This window comes from Polyodon spathula, chromosome 49 (assembly GCF_017654505.1).
Source record: "Polyodon spathula isolate WHYD16114869_AA chromosome 49, ASM1765450v1, whole genome shotgun sequence".
Lineage (NCBI taxonomy): Eukaryota > Metazoa > Chordata > Actinopteri > Acipenseriformes > Polyodontidae > Polyodon > Polyodon spathula.
Window position 1 is genome coordinate 2,379,031 of NC_054582.1, and position 23,113 is coordinate 2,402,143.

The window sequence follows — 23,113 nt, forward strand, 5'->3', positions numbered from 1 at the left end:
AGAGGTGTTGTGGTATAAGCAACACGTGAAGGTATCTCTGTTAGATTAGCTATTGGAGTCCTCTCCTTAAATGTAGTTCAGGGTCTCCCTTCCGAGAGTAATAATGAATTAATCAGAGGGCCTGCTTTTGCTGATTCTGAAGGTATTTCCTTCCACTGGGTAACCAAGCTGTCTTTTCTCAATCAGGGTCCCGCTGGCAAAGATGGACTCCCAGGACACCCTGGACAGAGAGGTGAAACTGTGAGTATTGTGCTTGTCATGGGACTGCACTGGTTTGTTGTTAACACTCAGGACAGGACTTGGATAAGGAAGTCCTCCTGTATAAACTAGCTTATTGCTATTATTATGACTCCAGATGTTTCCTGCTGTGACGTAACAGCACATGATTCAAATGTACACAACAGAGAATGAGATTCTGCGCTGTCCATTCACCTGCATATACAGTCCAACAAGAATTGGATCGAGAAACATGTTGTTGTAGATAAACCAGGCGAAGAGGAAGAGCATGACAGCAATACTAATGTATGTAAAAAAAAAAAAGTGTCAGGGAATGCCATGAGAAGGAAAGTTATTTTACCTGCATTCATTAGCAATGTAAAGGGAATCATTGTAGTATCTCTGTAAATCAACACTGTGAATAATGAATATTAATTCCCAGAGATATGGTATGCTATTGCAAATCACTGTACTGTATATCTGAGCCTCTTGTAACTGCTATTGTATTTATCTCTTGCTTGACTTTCTCTTCAGGGTTTTCAAGGCAAGACTGGTCCTCCTGGGCCCCCAGGTGTGGTCGGACCCCAGGTGAGCCTCGTTTACAGCATTGCAACAACAGCAAATGAGTAGCCTGGCCAGTTGCGTTGTCTGATACAGTCTCACGAGAGACAGTTTATTGTCAGGATGTTGCGGTGGTGGGTGGTTTGTATCATGAAACGTGTTTCAGCACCCACACAAAAATGGCTTGAAATCAAGTTATTTTCATGCATGACTGCGGGAACAAAAGACTTTAAAGCCATGCACAGCATAGTTTAATAATGTGCACATATTCACAAGGAATAAAGGTCAGTGGGTTGTGCACATCAGGATTTAGAAACCATTACAGTACCGTTACAATGTCATCTTTAATGTCATTGCACTAATGAAGGCACTGAAATCTGCCTTAAGATAAAATCCCTCCAGTATATTGCCTTATGGTGCCAAAGAACAAAACAGCTGGGATGAATATGACTGATGAAATGTGTGCATTGTATGCAGTGTTAGCATTAAATATATGCACACAGTTATCATATTTTTTGGTATTTGGTACTTTTTATAATTACAATCCTAGCGTAGTGTTTTTTTTTTTTCAGGTTCAACTACAGTGCCATAGTTTAGAAGTGATGTTATGAATGCACATGAATATATACATAGAAACATTCTGACCAGACTGTGAAATGCAGTGCTGTAAGGTACAGAATGTACTTTTAGATGACTTTACTGCATTAAAGTGTTATTGCTGCTGAGAAGCTGGAGCCCGTACTGATTAGGAATGTCTGGCTCTGAAGACATTTTAAATAAGTAGAATTCTGCCTGATCTCAAGTAGAAGCCCTTTATACATTCCACTGGGTTTGCAGTTCCTAATATTAATAATGTAAAAAAATAGGAAAAAAAGGCCAATAGTTGAAGCTTTAGATCATTATAATAAGCATTTTGCATGTTGACCTCAGCCACTTGCCATGCTGTATGTGGCAATTTCTATATTGGAAATGGAATTTAAACTATTTTTGAATTTCATGGATGTGGAACCAAAAGAATTTCTAAAGCATATTCATTTTAACAGGACCAAAAACTGTTTTTTTTAGTTATCTTTTATACTGGCTGTAAGGGAGCTATTTCTGCCTGGGTTTTCATTCTTTATCCCTGGTGTTCTCTATTAATAAGTGAATTTAATGAGCAGATTTACCACTTCACAGGAGACCCAAGCGTACTGAGTAATTCCGGCTGAGGCAGTTTGTTAGGTGAAAGATGGGATATCGTCTTGAGGAAGAATTTTAAAGAAAAAAAAAAGAAATAATTGCAAACAGAAACTTATACTTGTCAGCTAGTCGAATCTGCTCAACTAGATGGGCTTAATTTATAGCAAACTTTGAGCTTTAGCTTTCTAGTCACATTTAACACTTCCCAACAAGCAGCACCTCCAGTCAAGGTTGGTTAATACAGCAGTCCAATGGGTTTTCAATTGAAACCCAAGCCCAGGTACGTCTCTGTTCACCCCAGTAACATGAGTGTTCATTTGTAGTTCTGATACAAGTCTGTCTTGCATCCACATTTCCTTTAGAGACACATATGGCCTTTTTTGCAGTTATGCTAATTTTACTGACTGTCAACTTTAAAGACCCCTTTGAGATACAGCATTCCCTTTCCTCTGACAGGGAATGCTGTATGAATGCTGTGTACCTACCTCCTAGCTAATGAGACAATTAGCAACTTGGTCGAAGAATTAGTGATTCTACTGCCATTGCAACAGAGACAGGTTACTGAACTGCACTGTTTTATAGCTGCTGCGTTATATCTGTCCTATAACTTCGATTAATTTCAGGCCGAACTATGTATAGAATGCCACTGTGTAATTAGAATGCCTCTGGTCCTGTGTACTTATGAACTGTATTGTGCAGGGTCCTACTGGTGAAACTGGACCAATGGGAGAGCGTGGACACCCTGGGCCCCCGGGCCCCCCAGGCGAGCAGGGTCTACCAGGAGCTGCTGGAAAAGAAGGTGCAAAGGTAAGGTGCACAGTTTCCACTGTTCTGGATTTCCCAGTACAAATCAGAAACCACCAATGAGAAGCAAAGCACCAAAGGTGGCTTGTGAGGAGGGAACCAGACAAATAGACCACATGACTGATTAATTAGCCTGCTGTGCTTTTAAGAACCTAATGGTCATTGACATCATCAGATGGAAGAAGGTTCCAAACTACTGGAGTTGCTGAGATTGGGAACCACTTAAGGGATGAACGCATTATTTGGTCACAAACAATATGGTGCACAGTCCTGGTCAGTATTGCGATATTAATGAGGCTTTATCATTTTCAGGGTGACCCTGGTCCTGCTGGCCCAACTGGAAAAGATGGTCCTCCTGGTCTGAGAGGATTCACAGGAGAAAGAGGACTTCCAGGTCCAGTAGTAAGTACAAATATTATTCATTGCTGTACCGGGAAAAATCAAATGCAGCTGTCTTAAGAGATGTGCAATAAAGTGCTTTAAAATCACAAATGCACACTTTATGAGGCATACATTGTGCAGTAGCATGCTAATACAATTTCATCCATCTGTGTTAAAGAAACCTCAAAGCTTTTACAAATAGCACCACTTACCTCTTTCTATAAGCTGGTCGTACTCCATTGATGTAGGCACACTACAAGCTAATTGAATATTTATCAATGAAGTAAACAAAATGGAAGTGCTTTATTTGGGGCTCAATTCTTAGAACAATGCTAGTAAAATATTAATGTGTTGTTTGTTGCTTAGCTGAGCCTGACACAGCTTTGCTATGATAGCTGCTGATTTTGAATCTTATATGTTTGTATTTAATGTTCCTTTTCTTTTTTTTTTCAAAAGGGTGCAGCTGGTTTGAAAGGCAACGAGGGTCCCAATGGCCCACCAGGTCCTGCTGTAAGTAGTGACTGCTGAACAACCTCTTTTATGAACGATATTGCTTTGCAATACTGGACAAATTATTTTTCCCTGCAGCTTGCTATAGCTCTGTTGTAGTGTAGACTAGCAGCCTACTAAAAAGATGCTTGAAAAGTCTTTAAATAAGTTCTGTAGACATCTGGATAATACCTGAGAAATGGCTCAGGTAATATTGGTATATTCCAATACTTGGAAGTGTATTTTTTTGCAGCCCCCTACCCTACTAACCCCACGTTGTCTCTAACCCTGTCGCTGTTTTCTCAGGGTTCCCCAGGTGAAAGGGGACCAGCTGGCCCAGCAGGTCCAATCGGACTTCCAGGCAGACCCGGGCCCCAAGGACCCCCTGGACCATCTGGGGAAAAAGGAGGACCTGTAAGTAATGTATTTATGTATTTATTTATTATTGAATGCTAGTGTTTACTTAAAGACAATTTACTCTCAAAAACTGGCATTTACAGAAGGCTAATATATTGTAACCACTTCATCTTATCACCAAGTAAAAATGTACAGTACTCTCTGGAATCGCTAATAATTCTGGATTCTAACTGTCAGGTAATATATACAACAGTTAAAGGATTTGGTCAATAAATCCCCATCCAAACCCTTCTATTACAGATAACTGTTGGAGACTATTTTCTAAATCCTCTGTTCTTCTTTGTCAAATCCTTTATGAACGTATCTAGCTGAGACAGATGACATGCTCTGCATTGATTTAATGGAAATGAAATTGTGCAGTCTTTAGATGGAGAGAATGACGTGCGTCTTGCTTGTGTTCCAGGGTGAGAAAGGTCCTCAAGGCCCTGCTGGTCGGGATGGTATCCAGGGACCAGTTGGTCTTCCAGGACCGGCTGGACCTATTGGGTCTCCTGGAGAAGACGGGGACAAGGTACAGAGGTGGAGGGGGAGGGGCCAGCGACCTGTGATATACCTACAGGATAATTACTAGGCAGAAGTTCATCAATTCAGACAACAATATGCTGTACTTCAATGGTCATTCATTCAGCTGGAGCTAGATTCATTGTGGTAAATGCAATTGAAACCTCAGAGCTCCATGTATCTATATATTTGTATAGGAATGGATAGTTCAGTTAGTGGACCTACTCTAAATATCTATAGTTGTATTGATTGTCTATACTGTAGATGTATTGCCAGATACAGTTTAAACTATTGGTAAAACGTACTTTGTGGGTAAAAAGTGAAGGTAAAATAATTCTGCAGGCAAAGTGTATTTCCATTTAAGTGCTTTTATATATTTTATCTTTCAATCTCCAAGGAAATTATATTTCATTTGAATATATTTCCTGATCCAAGAGGCTGATTTTATAGAAATGTAATAGAATGTTGAACCGTTCTTTTTTCAATCACTGCAGTATTCAGTAATTCAACTACATTCTAGTAGGAAATCACGGTGACAGTTTGCAATGCTGGATGAGTCTGGATATTTCAAGGGGGAAAAAGCAGCAGCAGCATTTTGAATAATCTAATTTATGATGTCAGGTTTGCTCACATGCCTGGCGGTGACAAATGTTAGCACATTTTAAGGATGTACGGCTATCAACACCCATGGAGACGAATACTAGATGGCAGACACTACCCTGGTTTCTTACTCAAAACCCAAATGCAGCTGTTCTCTGCATTTGTCACAGTAAAGTGAATAACATACAGTAAATGTGTACTGTAATAATGCATTGTATTTATCATGCTTGTCTTGTTTTCAAACAGGGTGAACTTGGTGAGCCAGGGCAGAAAGGAAGCAAAGGCGACAAGGGAGAACATGTATGTTTTTTTTTCAAATATTGATATTTGTACTGCAGTATTAAATTGTAGTTTTCTGTGCACATATATCTCCATGCTTTAATATGCATTTTGAAGTTATCATGATAATGCAGTGAATTATGTTTTCATGCAGTTACACTAGGAGCTTGTACCATCATACAACAGTTAGCAGTCCTTAACTCTTGTGTGAACTTTTATTTCTTTACCCCCAGGGTCCACCTGGTCCTACTGGTCCTGTAGGTCCAATTGGACAGCCTGGCCCTTCTGTAAGTACAGAACCTCATACTCCCCTTCCTACAGTCCTCTGGCATCCACTAACTGTTGCCTATGTTTTTTTTTTTTGTTTTATAAATCAGTAGATTCTTATTAGTTTGTGTTTTACTGTTTTCATTTTTGTTTTGTTGTTTGCTGTCAAGATGTGAGAAGAATGCATATCAATGGACTCATTCTGAATTAAAAAAAAAAAAAAAGTTGTAACAAATAAATAATTCATGTATTCTCCTGTATTAGGCTGAGATACTGTTAAGGTAATAATGACCTTGCAAAACAAAACTGCGCTTAAGGAATGTTTTAGTTATAGTCCTTAGTGAGCAGTAATATAATGGGTATCTGCACTTCATATTAAAGGGCATGGGATTGATAGAGGGTTTGGGTACATGTACAGAATGCTAATGAGTATATATTTCTAAGTGTAATGCTAGCACAGTTTTGCAAAAGTTTATATTTCTAAGTGTAATGCTAGCACAGTTTTGCTGTGTGCATGTGTTAAAGGGGTGTTGGTTAGTTTATATTTCTAAGTGTAATGCTAGCACAGTTTTGCTGTGTGCATGTGTTAAAGGGGTGTTGGTTAGTTTATATTTCTAAGTGTAATGCTATAAGTTTTGCTGTGTGCATGTGTTATGTAGCACAGTTTTGCTGTGTGCATGTGTTAAAGGGGTTTGGTTAGTTTATATTTCTAAGTATTATGTGAGGGGTGTTGGTTAGTTTATATTTCTATAATGTTATGGTTAAAGGGGTAGTTTATATTTCTGACACAGTTTTGCATGTGTTAAAGGGGTGTTGGTTAAATTTCTAAGTGTAATGCTAGCACAGTTTTGCTGTGCTGTGTTAAAGGGGTGTTGGTTAGTTTATATTTCTAAGAATGTATTTATGTGTTAAAGGGGTGTTGGTTAGTTTATATTTCTAAGTGTAATGCTAGCACAGTTTTGCTGTGTGCATGTGTTAAAGGGGTGTTGGTTATATATTTCTAAGTGTAATGCTAGCACTTTTGCTGTGTGCATGTGTTAAAGGGGTGTTGGTTAGTTTATATTTCTAAGTGTAATGCTAGACAGTTTTGCTAGACATGTACAGCTATCACAGTTTTGCTGTGTGCATGTGTTAAAGGGGTGTTGGTTAGTTTATATTTCTAATGCTAATGAGTATATATTTCTAAGTGTAATGCTAGCACAGTTTTGCTGTGTGCATGTGTTAAAGGGGTGTTGGTTAGTTTATATTTCTAAGTGTAATGCTATCACAGTTTTGCTGTGTGCATGTGTTAAAGGGGTGTTGGTTAGTTTATATTTCTAAGTGTAATGCTAGCACAGTTTTGCTGTGTGCATGTGTTAAAGGGGTGTTGGTTAGTTTATATTTCTAAGTGTAATGCTATCACGGTTTTGCTGTGTGCATGTGTTAAAGGGGTGTTGGTTAGTTTATATTTCTAAGTGTAATGCTATCACGGTTTTGCTGTGTGCATGTGTTAAAGGGGTGTTGGTTAGTTTATATTTCTGTGTGTAATGCTTACACTATATTGCTGTGTGCATTTCCAGGGTGCTGACGGAGAGCCTGGCCCCCGTGGACAGCAGGGTCTCTTCGGTCAGAAAGGTGATGAAGGTCCAAGAGGTTTTCCAGGACCCCCCGGCCCTGTCGGCCTGCAGGTAACGCAGCATCATTTTGCTCCTGGAGTAGAAATTCATCATGTTTTAGTTGTGCTAGACATATCTTCCCAAGACACGGTGAAGACCTTATAACACAAACATGGAATAAGCTAACAGACACGGTGAAGACCTTATAACACAAACATGGAATAAGCTAACAGACACGGTGAAGACCTTATAACACAAACATGGAATAAGCTAACAGACACGGTGAAGACCTTATAACACAAACATGGAATAAGCTAACAGACACGGTGAAGACCTTATAACACAAACATGGAATAAGCTAACAGACACGGTGAAGACCTTATAGCACAAACATGGAATAAGCTAACAGACACGGTGAAGACCTTATAACACAAACATGGAATAAGCTAACAGACACGGTGAAGACCTTATAACACAAACATGGAATAAGCTAACAGCTGCAGTATATTACAAACATGTACAAATGGATGTTTCAACAAGCTAATATCTTTGTAAAATAAAATAAAAAGTGTGAAAAAACCAAAAGCCTCCATTGTGTATTGTCTACAATATCTTCTGAAAGATGAAAAGAGTAATGGTTCCAATTCATAACAATGTGTTTCTCTTTGTTTATCAGGGCTTGCCTGGCCCAGCTGGTGAAAAAGGAGAAACGGGTGACGTTGGTCAAATGGTAAAATATTTTCCCACCTCCCTCTTCAAACCATAAGTAGACATTGGAATTTGTGTATTAAGTGATGCATTTGTCGTGTTTAATCAGCATGTATCATTTGTCTTCTAGGGTCCGCCAGGTCCCCCAGGCCCCAGGGGCCCATCTGGCGCTCCAGGAGCGGATGGGCCACAAGGACCCCCAGGTGGCATTGGAAACCCAGGAGCTGTGGGAGAGAAAGTAAGATTTCCACTCTCTCTCAGAATCTCAGATCGTTTGGTTGGAAATAAAAGCACATCTGAGGCTATGCAATAGTTCTTGTACTTCGGTCATGTATATTGCCAACTACAGACTGTTTAAATGTATGGGGAAAGTCAATCCACCAAGAGCACATTTTGCTGCTTACATTTTTTTATTTTCTTGGTATAAACTGATCTGAAAGCCCTTTCCGAGTTGTAGTTTATAAATATTTACTGTGACGCGACACTGTTGCCATCTTTTAACGGTCGACAAGAATGTCTTTGTGGTTTACCAAGCTGTCCTGAATTGATAAGCATTGGTACTGTAGCGTGTGTTTCACTCCTGGCTCTAATGATGACAATAGGAGACTGTGCCATTCTGATCTTTCATGCATCACTCAACTCAATTAGTCTTTTATCAAACAAGATGGAAATGCAGAGATCTACAGAAACTAGCTTTTTCTGAACAAAGCACAGGGGATTCCGTCTCTTTTCCCTCTGGATCAGCGTGTTTTTTTTGCCCGTTTACTTTTGAGAACACTTTGTTTCAGGTTTAATCTCTTTGTTTCCCCCCCCCACAGGGTGAATCTGGAGAAGCAGGAGAACCTGGTCTCCAAGGTGATATTGGCCCACCCGTAAGTCAAATTTGTATTCTTTAAAAGTATAGGGACTATTTTGTGCTGGTGGAAGGCTATATTCAATACAAATGTATTTAAATCACAATAACACACAACAAGATGTGCAGCAGTTATACAATCACTGTCCTTCCTAGGCACTTGTTATTGCTTATGTATATTATGATTTTATATTCTATGCATTATGCATAACTGAAATTCTATCAAGAGCAGTAAATGACATAGGAGTGTGCAAGAAAATTCTCATTAGAAGCAACAGTAAAAACAGTGAGATGTGACATCAGCTATTGATTTAAAAAACTATAGCATAGTATTATCATGCATAGTTTATGGTTGTGTTGTGTGTTCTTTCTAGGGCCCCAGAGGAGAGAGAGGTGAAAAGGGCGAAGCTGGACCTGCTGGTTCAGCAGGCCCCCCTGGTCCTAAAGGTCCCCCTGGAGATGATGGCCCCAAAGGTAGCCCTGTAAGTATGACACTTCCACTTTCCCATTCGCGGATCACCTTTTCAAAACCACTGGGGTAAGCTAGTCTCAACCCATAGGGATTTAAAAGACATGCAGTGGTTCAATACATCAGATAAATGGATATAAATCTGTAGCCAGATTAATGAGTAGACAAGGCAAAGAAGATGAACTTGGAAAGAAGGATAAAAGGTAGAACTAATACATAACCAAGCAAAAAAGACAAGCCGTTAAAATCTGATATATTGTGGTTAGAAGAAGAAAAATACAGCTAGGGGTATATAAGGTGCTACAAAATGGCAGAGTTACACAGCGCATCATCATCACTGCTGCTGTGAACCACGTTGAATCTTGTCTAAATCCACGGGACACTCAGTTTTATCATGCTGGGTTGATCCGTTAAGTCTTGGTTGTGGGTTTGCTGTTAATCCTTTTCTTCTGTGTATAACCAGGTTGTGTTTTTTTTTCTCTTTCAGGGTCCAGTCGGTTTCCCCGGTGACCCAGGTCCTCCAGGAGAGGCTGGCCCATCTGTAAGTCCACACATGACCTGGTCAATAGATATAAACACCGGTGATAATACAGGAGTTCGATAATAGGGACCAAACAAGGTACTAGGCTCTACTCTATTGAGTCTTACCCAACAGAGACTTGTATCTTATTGGGGCTGAAATTACTGAGAATAACAGATGTTTAATTGAAAAAGTGGATTAATAATACACAACTATATTATTATGTCAGTGAAATCTCTACAATCTTATGACAACGGGGTTATAAAACAGTCTTTGTTTTTTAGGGGGTGGGAGGGGGGGGTAAATCTGTTTGTAGGGGTAAATATTTTTTATTTTAATCAAGGTATGCAAGTTAATTTGAACTGTGTCTTCCCCACAGGGTCTGGATGGTCCTCCTGGTGACAAAGGAGATGATGGTGAAGCTGGACAACCTGTAAGTGATGCAATCATTCCCTGTTGTATGTTGCACTGAGTGGCAACATGTTGCTCACATGTTACTGTACAGTGACCATCTCCTTTGGCTTTTTGCCCTTATCTAGGGGTCTCCTGGTCCTACTGGAGAGGCTGGCCCTTCAGGTCCCCCAGGGAAGAGAGTAAGTTACCCACAATTCATACAAATTAGATCATTTTTAAAACAATGGTATCAGGAATTCTTTGGCACTATCTACTTTGTTCAAGACATTTAATGTACGTGTTGGTCATCTGTTGCAGGGTCCACAAGGAGCTGCAGGCCCTGAAGGAAGGCAAGGTGAAAAGGGTGCTAAGGTAAGGAGTTTTTTTTAGGGGAAGGTTGAACTGAATAGAATCTCACTGCCCTTAATAAATATAGTAAATCATTGTAGCAAACACAATGAAGTCAGTGCAGTGGTGTCACCATATTCATGTATCAAGGTAAACCTTTTTAAAGATGCTTACTTTACCACCGTTATTGGATTGACAAGAGTCAGTTCCTAAATCTCCTAATGATGGTGAATAGAACTTGTCTTCCACTCCCAATTCAATTGGTCTTGAATGTAGGATTAGTAGAAGTTGGAATCCTCCATTCCAGCAGGTGGTGGTAGATCATTCTGTGGCATGCTCACTGTTGGGCTAGAAAGAGACACGATCAAATAGAGAAGATGGTTACATTTGAGTTCTTTGCATGTTGAGGGCATTGTGCTTTTGAAGGTTCTGCTACTGGAAATTACTTTTGGAAACAGAGATGTGGAAATTAAAGGAGAGGGTGGGTTAATCACGTTCTTTCTTCATTGTACTGCTTAAGATGCCAAACCTGCACAATGACAGATGGCGTGGTGAAATGGCATATATTAATGTCTGTGCACCTTTCATTGTTCAATAGGGAGAATCTGGTCTTGAGGGTCCTCAAGGAAAGACGGGTCCAGTTGGTCCACAAGGATCTCCAGGAAAGCCTGGCCCAGAGGGTCTCAGGGGAATCCCCGGTCCGGTGGTAAGTATACACAATCACAATTCACTACTGCTAAGCAGCTGATCACTATAAGTGTGTCTCAGTGAAAAGAAAAATATCAGTCAAATCAATTGCAATAGGACTGCCACACTTAAAGTGTTATGGACTGTAGAGTAATAACATAACCGTGTCTTCAGGTATTTGTAAATAATAAACTCACTGTATAAAAAATACATGATAGGGCTTCGGGGTATTGGTATATCACTATTTATACATTGAGTATACCACTGCCTATGCATTAAGCAAACATCCATCACCAGTTACAATATATTCTTTGGTGATCATATAAAATATGGTTGAATTAAACTTTGCCCTTGGTGTGTTTTTTTAACTTTTAGAATAAAACTAAACTTTTTATTTGTGTTTTTTTGTTTTCAGGGTGAACAAGGTCTCCCAGGTTTACCTGGCCCAAATGGCCCTCCTGGTCCAATGGTAGGTGATATGTGACTTTAAATTGTAGCTAACCGATTACTGTAATTGATGATACAAACAGATCACATCTCGTGCTGTTGTTTAATGAACTGCTCTTTTGTTCTTCTTTGTTAAGGGTCCTCCTGGTTTGCCAGGTCTCAAAGGTGACTCTGGAGTAAAGGGTGAAAAGGTAAGGCTTGAAGCATCTTGACATTTCTTACAGGGATTTCTCTAAATACAAGTTCAAGAAGCTCATTCAATCGTATAATTCTGCTCAGAGAAATATAAAATGTGGTATAGTGAAGTTCCTCTGTTGCAGTCAGGAAGAGGAATGGAAATAAGTCATCCCAACAAAGGGAATATTTCAGGTTGTCTCCTAATGCTAAGGCGCTGACAGGGAGTTTCCGTACTGCTGAAGCGCTCTTTATATAGGCAGTAGGGAGTTTTCTGTAAATATTGTGCTGCTTCAGATCCTATTCTATGCCACCCATTGACTAAGTAGGATGCCATGTAATGCTTTTTTACTTGTTGTTCTTAAATTCAGGGTCATCCAGGTTTGATCGGTCTGATTGGACCCCCTGGAGAGCAGGGAGAGAAAGGTGATCGGGGTCTTCCAGGTCCTCAGGGCGCAACGGGTTCTAAAGGAGATACTGTAAGTATTGTTTCCTCCAGATGAAAATGAGACTGCATATGGTTAGCTACTGTACAGTAACGTATTGCTTTCCTGTGTTTTAGGGTATAAATGGTCCAACTGGTCCAATTGGTCCCCCTGGTCCTCCAGGATTACCAGTAAGTAGCAGATCTGGGGATAAAAAGATACCTGCTTCAGTGATGTTCCATGTATTGTTGTGGCTGGAGACGTGGGATTCCACTTGAAGGCAGCTGGTACAATTGGTGCAGTTGGGAGCCATAGCGAATGCAACCTGAGTTCATGCTAAAAAGGGTTGCTTTAGAAAGACAGAACACTGTACTTTCAGTTTACGAGTGCAGGGCAGATTCTTTATGATGTCACCACAAAGGTACAGTACTGCCAACATTGTAGCAGCTGTTGAGACATCGACTTCAACTGGGATCTTTCTTTCTCTGTGTCTTCCAGTCAAGGTACCGTACTCTTCACAGCTGTGTTTTACTGGTCTAGATTAACAAAACAGTTGGCATACAGTTACAGTACGTTGGTCAGTTGGTATTGATGAGAGATAGTGGAGATTCCCATGCATGTTTCAAAGATCTCTGTCCCCTTTCAGGATAGGTAAAATGATCTGTTTGTTAATTTACACTTTAACATTGTTCACTATGTTTTGAATGATGTGCATTTTCTCCTTCTTTTTTCAAGGGTCCTCCTGGTCCAAAGGGTGCTAAAGGTTCATCTGTAAGTACAACATATTGGCTCACTAATGAGGGTCTTAGTTTAATAGATACATGTACAGTGTAATGTACAATCCCCATCCCCAGCTGCCCTGGCTTGGGCGGAATTCTCACTACTCCCACTGCTTCCCTTCACGCAACCTTCTATTGGCCAGTATATTATGGAGTGCGGCCATCATTTATTTATTTTTTGGCTTGGGTGCTTTAAAAAGGGGTTGAAGATTTACACTATTTACTAAACTGTAATGAACAGATATAAGGAATGTCTTTTTCTTACTCCCTTACCATTCCCTTCGCAAAGTGACATTTTGTTTCTTACTAATTTTATGTACTGGATTTACAGTAACGTTGACAATTGCAAGAAAGTATTAATCCTAAGCTAATAAGATGGATTCTTCTTGTCTTCTTCTGTAGGGCCAAACTGGTACTAAGGGTGAAACAGGTGTGCCAGGCCCCCCTGGTCCTCCAGTAAGTATTTTAACCCTTTAAGTTTTGTTTTAAGTTAAAATTAAAGACACCATAAAAAATTAAAACGACTAGGTTGTAATACCAAAACTAAGAAGTAGGTTGTAATAAATAATACCTTAATTCAGCCTGTCTACTCTTATTTTCTTTCAACCCTAGGGTCCTCCTGGTGATGTCATCCACCCTCTTCCCATGCAGTCCTCTAAGAGAAACAAGCGCAACATTGACGCGAGCCAGCTCATGGACGAGGGCAACCCAGACAATTACATGGACTACGCTGATGGCATGGAGGAGATCTTTGGCTCCCTCAACTCTCTCAAGCTGGAGATCGAGCAGATGAAGCACCCCCTGGGTACTCAGAACAACCCTGCCCGCACCTGCAAGGACCTGCAGCTGTGCCACTCTGACTTTCCAGATGGTGCGTTAAGAGTTGAGGGTTATTTCAATGGGCCGCTAGCAGCACAGGGTTCTTTTAATGGGCGGCTAGCAGCAGAGGACCAAAAACATATATCTTTATAATAGGTAGAATGATCTCCAAATTTTTTCAAGTGATCCATTTGGATTTTGCCAGTTTATTCTTATTGACATGTACATTTCAAGCTTACATTCTAACTGTTGGTTTGCAGGTGAATACTGGATCGATCCCAACCAGGGCTGCTCCAGAGATTCCTTCAAGGTTTACTGCAATTTCACAGCGGGAGGGGAAAGCTGCATCTTCCCAGACAAGAAATCTGAAGGAGTAAGTGCTGTTAAAAGAAAACGCAAAGTTACATCTCTGTGTCTCTTCATATTGGAAGCAGAACCATTGTCTCTCCAATATCATAAATATATATATATATATATATATATATATATATATATATATATATATATATATATATATATATATATATATATATATATCCTACTATTAACATATGCAAACTGTCAAATGATAAATCAACCGTTGCACACATTGAACTTAAACTAAGCCTCCATGTTAACTGACTGCCTTTGCTATTTCTGCCTGAAGATTACTACCCTACAGCGACTCTGGAGTTTCCATTAGATTGTAGCACAACTACCACACCTCTATTCTCCAGTAGGACTAATGGAAATGCAAAGCTAGTTCTTTGAACAGAAACCCGAGTCCCGTGCTATTGAACCTCTTCAGCCTCAGCCATGCTTACAATTATGAAAAGCCTACAAAATTAAATATCTATCTATTGAGCTCAAACTGAAATTTTAACTAATTTCCTTTAACAGTTCAGTATACATGTATGATTATTTTATCTCCTCAGTGTTGTTGGTAGATGGTATTTATGGATGCATAAATGCCTTGCTCTATCACAGTAAATGGAGGTTGTCAGCAGTCGGTCCCAGGATGCTAACGCTTATTTTATTGCTGTTTACCAGAGGCGTTATCACAGAGCGATGACAGTTTGATCAATTTTTTAATGCCTTTGCTCAGTTTTTCAATGCGCAGCCAGTAGGAAACATTAATGCAGCCTTTGAATACTTAAGATCTCTCTTTAAAGTACGATCAGTGGTCCTGTGTATAGAAAATTTAAATACTCATTGAAATGAAGCTGCAAGGTAACAGTGTCTTTCATTTCATTTTTTTTTTAATTGTTCAAAATGGATGGGGATTAGTAAAGTCTTTCATGTGCATTCCAACACATGTAAAATGACATTTGGAAAATGAAGTAGATGAATCTCTATTCATTTGGATGGTTGTGTAGTTCCAGTCGGGCTGACTACATGGCACAGCATTTTGTTTTCAATTGGGCAAATGAAATGGCATTTCCTTATTTAATGTGGCTTTTCTCCCTCTCTGTCCCACCTCGCACACTAGGCTAGAATCACATCCTGGGCAAAGGAAATTCCAGGCTCCTGGTTCAGTGAATTCAAACGTGGTAAACTGGTAAGCCATCCTCCCCAGTCTGTTTCTCTTCCTTTAACCAGTTTCATATTTTACAGAGTAAAATGGCTCGTTGGCCCAAAGATGTACCTGGTTCTTGGTATAGTCAGTACAAGCGAGGGTCACTGGTAAGTTGCACATCAAGGTTTTGAGTCTTGAGTCATGCATGTCCTTGGCACCAGCTTCAATCAGTAAACCGCATGTTTCACTGGTTATTTGCTCGAGTAAGTCTAATTGTAAAGGTGTTATCTTTATCATATGATAAGAGGTTTGGGACAAGCTTTTTAAAGAAACATATCTTTTTGGTTTGCCGAAAGCGTTCTTTAGCACCTTCTTGAGAGCGATCCTATCCATACTGTTTCTCCACAGATGGCACATAATGTCTAATCTATAACACAGCTCAGAGAAGACAAAAGTCAAATTTAGTGTGACTAGGAAACTGCATTATTTATTTTGAAGTTATTGCCCAACCGTAATTCTTATTCTTAATAAAGATTTCACCCAAAAGTGACTGTATACCTCAATACATATGGGGTGTGCTAGCCCACACGTTTACTAAAAAAAGGGATTGGGTTGCAGTCTGTCTGTCTAATTTTCAAGCTAAGCTTGAAGAAATTGTAAGTTACAGCAGCCTCATTACTATCCCTAAAGACCCGAGACAGCACACCACAAGTGTGACAAGATTAGACAAAATTGAAAACAATTGCTCTTAAGCAAGCTTATAAAAAGATATCCTATTCTGATTCAGTTGCATTTTTTAACAGATGCAAACTCTGTTTTGACAAGGAATACAGTCACTTTAAGCAAGTTGCACAAGGTCTCCAGCCACACTTGAAATGCGGCAGTGCCTGAGATTATGAGGTAACAATATTACATGGTCATGGCTTGCTTATTCAGCTCTGGGGCAGGGGATGGGAAGACATGGCATCTCAGATGTCTTGCCAGGTGCTTCATCTGCTAAGGTAGTTCTCAGTGGTGTTCACTCGGTGTTGCACTCTTCTTATACCTAAACCAGAAAAGAACTATTGAAATTGGAAACATGACAAGAATAATGCCTGGATCCTGTGTTCCAACAAGTTATTCCAGTTCACAATAACATTGGATTACTTTAACTAGGGTAGAAGAGATATTGTTTTTTTAGTGTGCCCAAATTCAGTCATTTCTAAGATTTTTCCATCACACCATTGTCTGCTCAATTGGTGTTAGAAGAAGTTATGGACATGATGTTTAAGAAAAACAGTAATCCTAGATAAATGCAACGTATTCATAATAAAACATTAAATAAACAAACTCTACCATAGTACAACATATACCAAGAAATTAACTCATCATAATCCAATCCATTACAATTACATTTCCACCTGCTTGAGGTGTTTAAACTGTTCACTGTTAACTTGTTGGGACTTACTTATTAGAACTAACTTGGATATGAAACCTGATTTTATGACATGCTTTTAAATCTGAATAGTGCAAATTCACCAGCCACTTGAACTCCAGTTTTGGTAGCCATTCCCTGGTACCTGTCCTGTATCCATTGGCTCTGCATGTGCTTCTCTCGTGGTCAGTCATGTTAATCTCTAAGAAGAACTCCCTATGGATCAAGCAGAGCACAAATGGTTGGTATGAGTGTAAAGTGTTGTATGGGTATGTAAGTAAATCTCTGTACTATACAGGCACAGGGTTAATGGAAATATGTCTTCACACCTTTGAGGATATTTGAAAGTCAACCATAGCAAATCACACTGCTTATATTTCATTTTCAGCCGAGTAATTACCTAATGTCGGTTATCAAAAGATGTTCTTGCCTGCAGCGCAGAAGAGTGTAGAGCTAGGCTCTGATTTAGGCTTTAAGGGAAAGGTGATTGAAGAAGAATCATTGGGTCATTCTTTAAAAAATAATAGAACTGTCTTCAATTAATTCTCAATCCCTTTGTGCGAGAGTGCCTTCAGCTTTATAAATTCTAATTCCTATTAGCACGGTCTTCAATTATAAATCGAATAAGTAGATAAGACTTTTAATTAAATCTTGGTCCGAATCCCTTTATTTGTATTTGGAGTCTCTGGAAATGGTTAGAGGAAAGTTTTTTTGTTTCCAAGCAGTTTCCCCAGCCTGTACCTTTTAACAGACAAAGAATAGAAGAATAGAAAATATTATATTACAGGCAAGGGAATAACAGTTAATGACAATGGAAGCATTTCATAATCGAAAGCTGATTCATACAGACACAATAGGTTTCATCCAGTACCCCCTCATTCAAAACCGCTGTTTAAAAACTAACCAAGTCTTTGCAACCTCATTAAAACAAGTTTATTATTGCTGCACGAAGGATTTATTACATTTATTATTAGGCCACAAGAGTGTCTGAAATCTGTCTTTTGTTCTACAAATTATTAACTATTTACCAACAGAAGTATGCGTTATTGAATGTATGCTAGTCATAAAATATTTATTAAACATGTGATCAGACATTCTGCTTGCCTACTGAAATATCAAAGAGGCTCTGTTCTTTTTTTCTCCTAACATGTCAAGTATTTTACTTATGATACGTGGGGTATTTCAAATACTAATTTCAGTGCATGTATACATAATGTTATGACTTTAATAATCCGTTGTACTTTAAAAGTATAATACCTGAAGATGTTCTGTATGTTTTGCAAGGACAGGCAATATATTCAATAGGCTTATGAAGTCTGGTTAATTTAAGGTAACAAACCTCACACAATAATGTTTATATATATATATATATATATATATATATATATATATATATATATATATATATATATATATATATATATATATATATATATATATATAAAAATCATTACTGTCCAGCTAAAATTCCAAACATAAACCCCATATAACAATGTGGGTATTTTTGGCTGCCTAGAAAAATCTTTAACTGCATGTCGTTGTCGTGCAAGTTACCATTTGATCCCTAATTAGAGCTGGTTTGAAACTGAGGTGTTTGACGCTGTCAGCAGTGCCTTCTTCACCCAACTTCCATTTGCTCCTGAAATCTCCAGAACTATTTTGGAAACCAAACTGTGATACACCATACAGGCGGTCTCAATTACAGAGAATACCATCATTTTTACAGTGTTCACTTGCGTTACTGATCAACTAGTAAAAGTAAGGACAGCAAAAATAATATATCTCCCTGCACCAGTTGGAATCCTGTTCTATGGTATCACAGTGCTGTGAAATCTTGGCACTGTATCAGTGTTGCTCTTCATTTGTTCTCAGTGCTGGTATGTCACTGCCTAGTTTTTCCTTCCCTGTCAATTAGCTCTCGTACGTGGATTCAGAAGGCAACCCCATCGGAGTGGTTCAGATGACCTTTCTTAGACTGCTAAGTGCTTCTGCTCGCCAGAACCTCACTTATAACTGCTACCAGTCTGTGGCCTGGCACGACTCATCCCAGGACAGCTACGACAAAGCCGTCCGCTTCCTGGGCTCCAACGATGAGGAGATGTCCTACGACAACAACCCTTACATCAGAGCGTTAGTCGATGGCTGTGCTGTAAGTACTGGGTCCTTTATTGGTTTGTAGTTTTTCGAGATTGTTGTTGTTTTTTTCTGACTTTATGTAAACGAAAAGACACACATTCACCCGTTTTCTCATTGGAAATAGTGATATTTCAAAATATCACTGTCCTGGTGACAAAAGCAAAGTTTGTGGGGAATAATAGCCATTTTCTATACTTTTGAGGCATAAGCAATTAGGAAATAACACTTACTACCCAGGAACAAAAATTGTGTTACATAGTGTATATCGCGTGTGTCGGGGTCCTATACATCGAGGGCCACGATAGAGCGAGAGACGCATAGAAAAACAAATAGGCTAACAAATACTGCTCAGCCACTCCCTCGTTTTATCAGCGGCATCAGGGTCCGTGATATATCTGAACCCGCGAGTGGCGATATAACGAGGGGTGGGTGTATATAAAAAGAAAAATCCAAATTGTGAAGCCATACCACCGCAAATCTTTTAAGCATAATGAATTTGATGCATGTAGTAAAAGGGCCAAAATATGTGCTAAATGTTCTTGGCAGTAGCCCTACAGTAAATGTTCTGGCAGTTTGTCTGTTTCATTCTAATGTGGTCATTTTTATTTTTTTTTTCAGGCAAAGAAAGGCTATGAAAAAACTGTACTGGAGATCAACACACCCAAAGTGGAGCAAGTTCCTTTTGTTGACATCATGTTCAACGATTTCGGCGAAGCTTCACAGAAATTCGGTTTTGAAGTGGGGCCCGTCTGCTTTATGGGTTGAGACGTCACAGAGAAATTGAACGAGAAAATATCACCTTTTTTTTTTTTTTTTTTTAACCATTGAGTCTCCAAAAAACAAAAAGATTAAAAAAAAAACAAACAAAAAAAAACAGCAACCTTTAACCTCAGCGTGCCTTTTCCGTCACATGCAGGTTTTGAAATGGATGAATATGACATTCAGCTGCGCTTTTTACGTTGCGCGCCCCCCACTGCTCCTCATCTCTCCAGTAACAGGAAGGCTTTCTTTGGTGTAGGTCCAGAATCACATGACCCAAACAACCCTAAAGCTTGCCATTGGGAACGTTAAGCATTGGAAGGGTGGGACAAACAACCAGCCTTAAATGCCAGTGTATTCAGTTTTCAAGCTTTGCTTTATTTTGTGCATATTGTCCACCTATTCTCTACAATGGGGCTTTTATATATATATATATATATATATTTATTATATGTATATATATATATATAATATAATTTTTTGTATATTTTTTTTTGTAAGTAATTTTTTGTATATTTTTTTCTATATATATATATATATATATATATATATATATATATATATATATATATATATATATATATATATCTGGATTCAAAACGTGCATGTGACCCTTTTTTCTTTAATGACAAAGTTGTTGTTATAAAAAAAAGGAGTTACTACCAACTTCCTTTTTGTTGAGGTACTGAATGCATCAACTTTTTTGTAATTAAAAACTTAATTATAATAAAGGTTAAAAAAAAAAACTAAAAAAAATACACACGGCTCTATCATCTGAGCTTTCATTTTTATACAAAAAAAAAGATATCTGTCTATCACCTTTTGGAAATCTCCTTTTTTGAAAGATGACTGTTGTAAACTTAGCTATTTGTTCAAGTTTCAAGTGAATTTGTTTAATGCTTGCTCTTTCATACTTCCATATTGTTCTATATGCAATGGGAGATTATATATATGAGGGATATCACGCTTTTATAAGAAAACATAGGTGCTATTTTGTATTTCCCTTGGTGGTGCTATATATTTACTTGTTTATATAAGTAAAACACTGGTGGTGCCCTGCTATTAACAAATCTCCCAAGATCTTTAGTTCCTGCTTTTTGACAAGACAATACAACTGTACCTTAATGCAAGGTCTTAGTTAATGCATGGTATTTTCATATTTATACACAGGGCAGTTTCCTTTATGTATTTGTGTTCTTTTCTTTCTTTTTTAAGCTTGTGTAGCCCATGTAGAAAGCCAATTATTGGAAACAAAAATTAAATATAATAATAATAGGATAGTAGTAATGTTTGTATTCAATTGCTGAATGTTTGTGGTTCTAACTTATGTATTTTATATTTTAGTTACAGAACATAAAAAAGCAAACAGGCTTGCATGCCATGGCTCCTCGACTTCAAAGTGTTTTGTAAAAGGCTCTAATTCACGAGCAAAAAAAAAGTACAATTCTTAAATGTACACTCCAAGCCTTAATGGGGATGCCCTTAGTATTTTAGTTTAGCGTGTCAAATTCAGCGTAATTATCAGGCTAAGAAGAGGTGAGACATAATGCGTGCATCTGATAGGCTTCTCGTCAAAACGTTTGTTTAAATTAATTACTTGGATTTTTTATAGTATTTCTGTACACCTCCCCAGCAATTTCAAAATTGTCACTGTTGTCAGATCTTTATCATTTCAACCACGTGTTATTCACATCTACTGTATGCAGTGTCTTACCGCCTGCCAGTTTTAGGGCAAGAGGATGGGATTATTATTGGGATACGTTAACAATCATACTGGGTTTCAATCAAACATAAGTTGAAAGTAGTGCTATCTTTCTTGCAAAAATTGGTGTCAGTACTTTCCAACCAGGACAAAAAGAAATCTAGTTAATGCTTGAATCACACAGAATAGCGTGTTACAGCTATGGCTTTAAACCACACACCCCTAACATGTGTGTTGCATATGTCTTCCAGGAATTAGTTGGGACCTAAAGTTTATATGTCATTCTAAAATCATTTCAGAGAGTACAACGCATTGTAGAACCCCTCATCCAAGTACATGTTTCTTCTTTTTGAAATTAGATTTTTACACAGCTAAGCATCTTGTTACTTTGAAAACTTGAAGACTAGAAGGCAGTGCCATCCACCCTTTGTGGAATTAATGCAACATGACTTCTGGTGTTGTGCAATTTTTTAATTATTTTTTTTTTTTTGCAAGTTATAGCACAGTTGTGTTCATGTGTATCAGTTGATTTTACTGGAGACATCAACTGATTGCACATTTCCACTTTGAAGAAAAAGGCGAAAATGAGAGCTTATTTTAGGTCTGTTTAGGTCATGTGATTCTTCAGTCTCTATGCTTTATTGCAGAAGGATTGGGTTTATATACTAGGTTTCACTCTTGGTATTGCTTTAGTCAAACCATAGAGTTACTTCCTACTTCTCTCCAACCACTCAACATTAATGGAATAAAATTTAAAAAATGGAATTGTCAGATTTTTTTTTTTTTGATATATATATATATACATATATATATGACTTGAACAATTTCAGTAAATTAAAACAAACAAAAATCTGTGAACTATATATAGATTTTTGGTACAGTACGTATGGCCCATTAGACATTAATGATATTGAAAAGAAAAAACATTGTAAATTTCTTGATCCTTCAGTAAAGTGTCCTAACTGTCACACCAATAAAGGTGCCTTCATAAGAGCTTTTTAAACCTGTGTAATAAAGGATAGAAGATATATTGGTTTTTATGTTAATAAATTGAAGTTTACTGTGCCCTTCCACTCCTTTTGAGGTGTGACTCTTGTATGTCTTTCGAAGCATTAAAACCAAACTGTATGCATGACTCATTAATAATGTGTTCCTGTTGTTATGCATGTTTTGGGCTTTGTGGTGCTATTTTCAAAGTTTACATGCTAAAAGATGAGAACAACCAAGCATTTGAAATATGTCAAAATTGTGAAATAAAGGGAGGGGGGTCTTTAAATTGTGACCAGTTATGTTCCCCAGTTTTTTTTATAACACTCTCTTGCTATTTTATAGAATATTTATTGTATTATTTAAGAAAATAAATACAAGATGTCACACATACTGTAGTGTTAAATAAGGACCCACTGCCATTATACACATCTGAGAGTATGGTGTATTTATTCTAATAGTATTACTGTACAGAAGACAGTATACTGCATACACTGTAGGGGTCTATTCAGCTGATCTAAACTGCAGTGCATCTACATACTGCTGTGTGGCAAAGTGGTAAGTAGTACACAGGTGTAGAGATGATGCAGGGTTTGATACAACGACAGATAACAAAGTACTGGTAAAATGATGATTTATTTTTGTAATCCAATGTCACTTGACAACAGTAATATAACAAGGAGAGCTGGCAATACACCCCTGATGTATT

At 38.3% G+C, this 23,113-nt stretch overlaps 1 protein-coding gene across 2 annotated transcripts in view; it reads left to right on the top strand.

Annotated features, from left to right (window-relative positions):
- col5a1 (procollagen, type V, alpha 1) overlaps positions 1–20,006 on the top strand; it is a 115,332-nt gene extending 95,326 nt beyond the window's left edge. The window contains exons 37-66 of one of the 2 annotated variants that reach the window (XM_041238600.1): positions 187–240; positions 751–804; positions 2,656–2,763; positions 3,073–3,162; positions 3,598–3,651; positions 3,937–4,044; positions 4,451–4,558; positions 5,395–5,448; positions 5,661–5,714; positions 7,254–7,361; positions 7,966–8,019; positions 8,128–8,235; positions 8,816–8,869; positions 9,225–9,332; positions 9,807–9,860; positions 10,219–10,272; positions 10,379–10,432; positions 10,551–10,604; positions 11,179–11,286; positions 11,683–11,736; positions 11,852–11,905; positions 12,260–12,367; positions 12,451–12,504; positions 13,049–13,084; positions 13,495–13,548; positions 13,705–13,963; positions 14,172–14,284; positions 15,505–15,573; positions 18,736–18,969; positions 19,575–20,006. In XM_041238600.1, coding sequence (XP_041094534.1) covers positions 187–240; positions 751–804; positions 2,656–2,763; positions 3,073–3,162; positions 3,598–3,651; positions 3,937–4,044; positions 4,451–4,558; positions 5,395–5,448; positions 5,661–5,714; positions 7,254–7,361; positions 7,966–8,019; positions 8,128–8,235; positions 8,816–8,869; positions 9,225–9,332; positions 9,807–9,860; positions 10,219–10,272; positions 10,379–10,432; positions 10,551–10,604; positions 11,179–11,286; positions 11,683–11,736; positions 11,852–11,905; positions 12,260–12,367; positions 12,451–12,504; positions 13,049–13,084; positions 13,495–13,548; positions 13,705–13,963; positions 14,172–14,284; positions 15,505–15,573; positions 18,736–18,969; positions 19,575–19,721 — 2,622 coding nt within the window. In that variant the 3' untranslated portion in view covers positions 19,722–20,006. Of the gene's footprint in view, positions 1–186; positions 241–750; positions 805–2,655; positions 2,764–3,072; positions 3,163–3,597; positions 3,652–3,936; positions 4,045–4,450; positions 4,559–5,394; positions 5,449–5,660; positions 5,715–7,253; positions 7,362–7,965; positions 8,020–8,127; positions 8,236–8,815; positions 8,870–9,224; positions 9,333–9,806; positions 9,861–10,218; positions 10,273–10,378; positions 10,433–10,550; positions 10,605–11,178; positions 11,287–11,682; positions 11,737–11,851; positions 11,906–12,259; positions 12,368–12,450; positions 12,505–13,048; positions 13,085–13,494; positions 13,549–13,704; positions 13,964–14,171; positions 14,285–15,379; positions 15,449–15,504; positions 15,574–18,735; positions 18,970–19,574 lie in introns of both variants that reach the window. The other variant, XM_041238599.1, reaches the window with a different exon arrangement.
- The last annotated feature ends 3,107 nt before the right edge of the window (positions 20,007–23,113 follow it).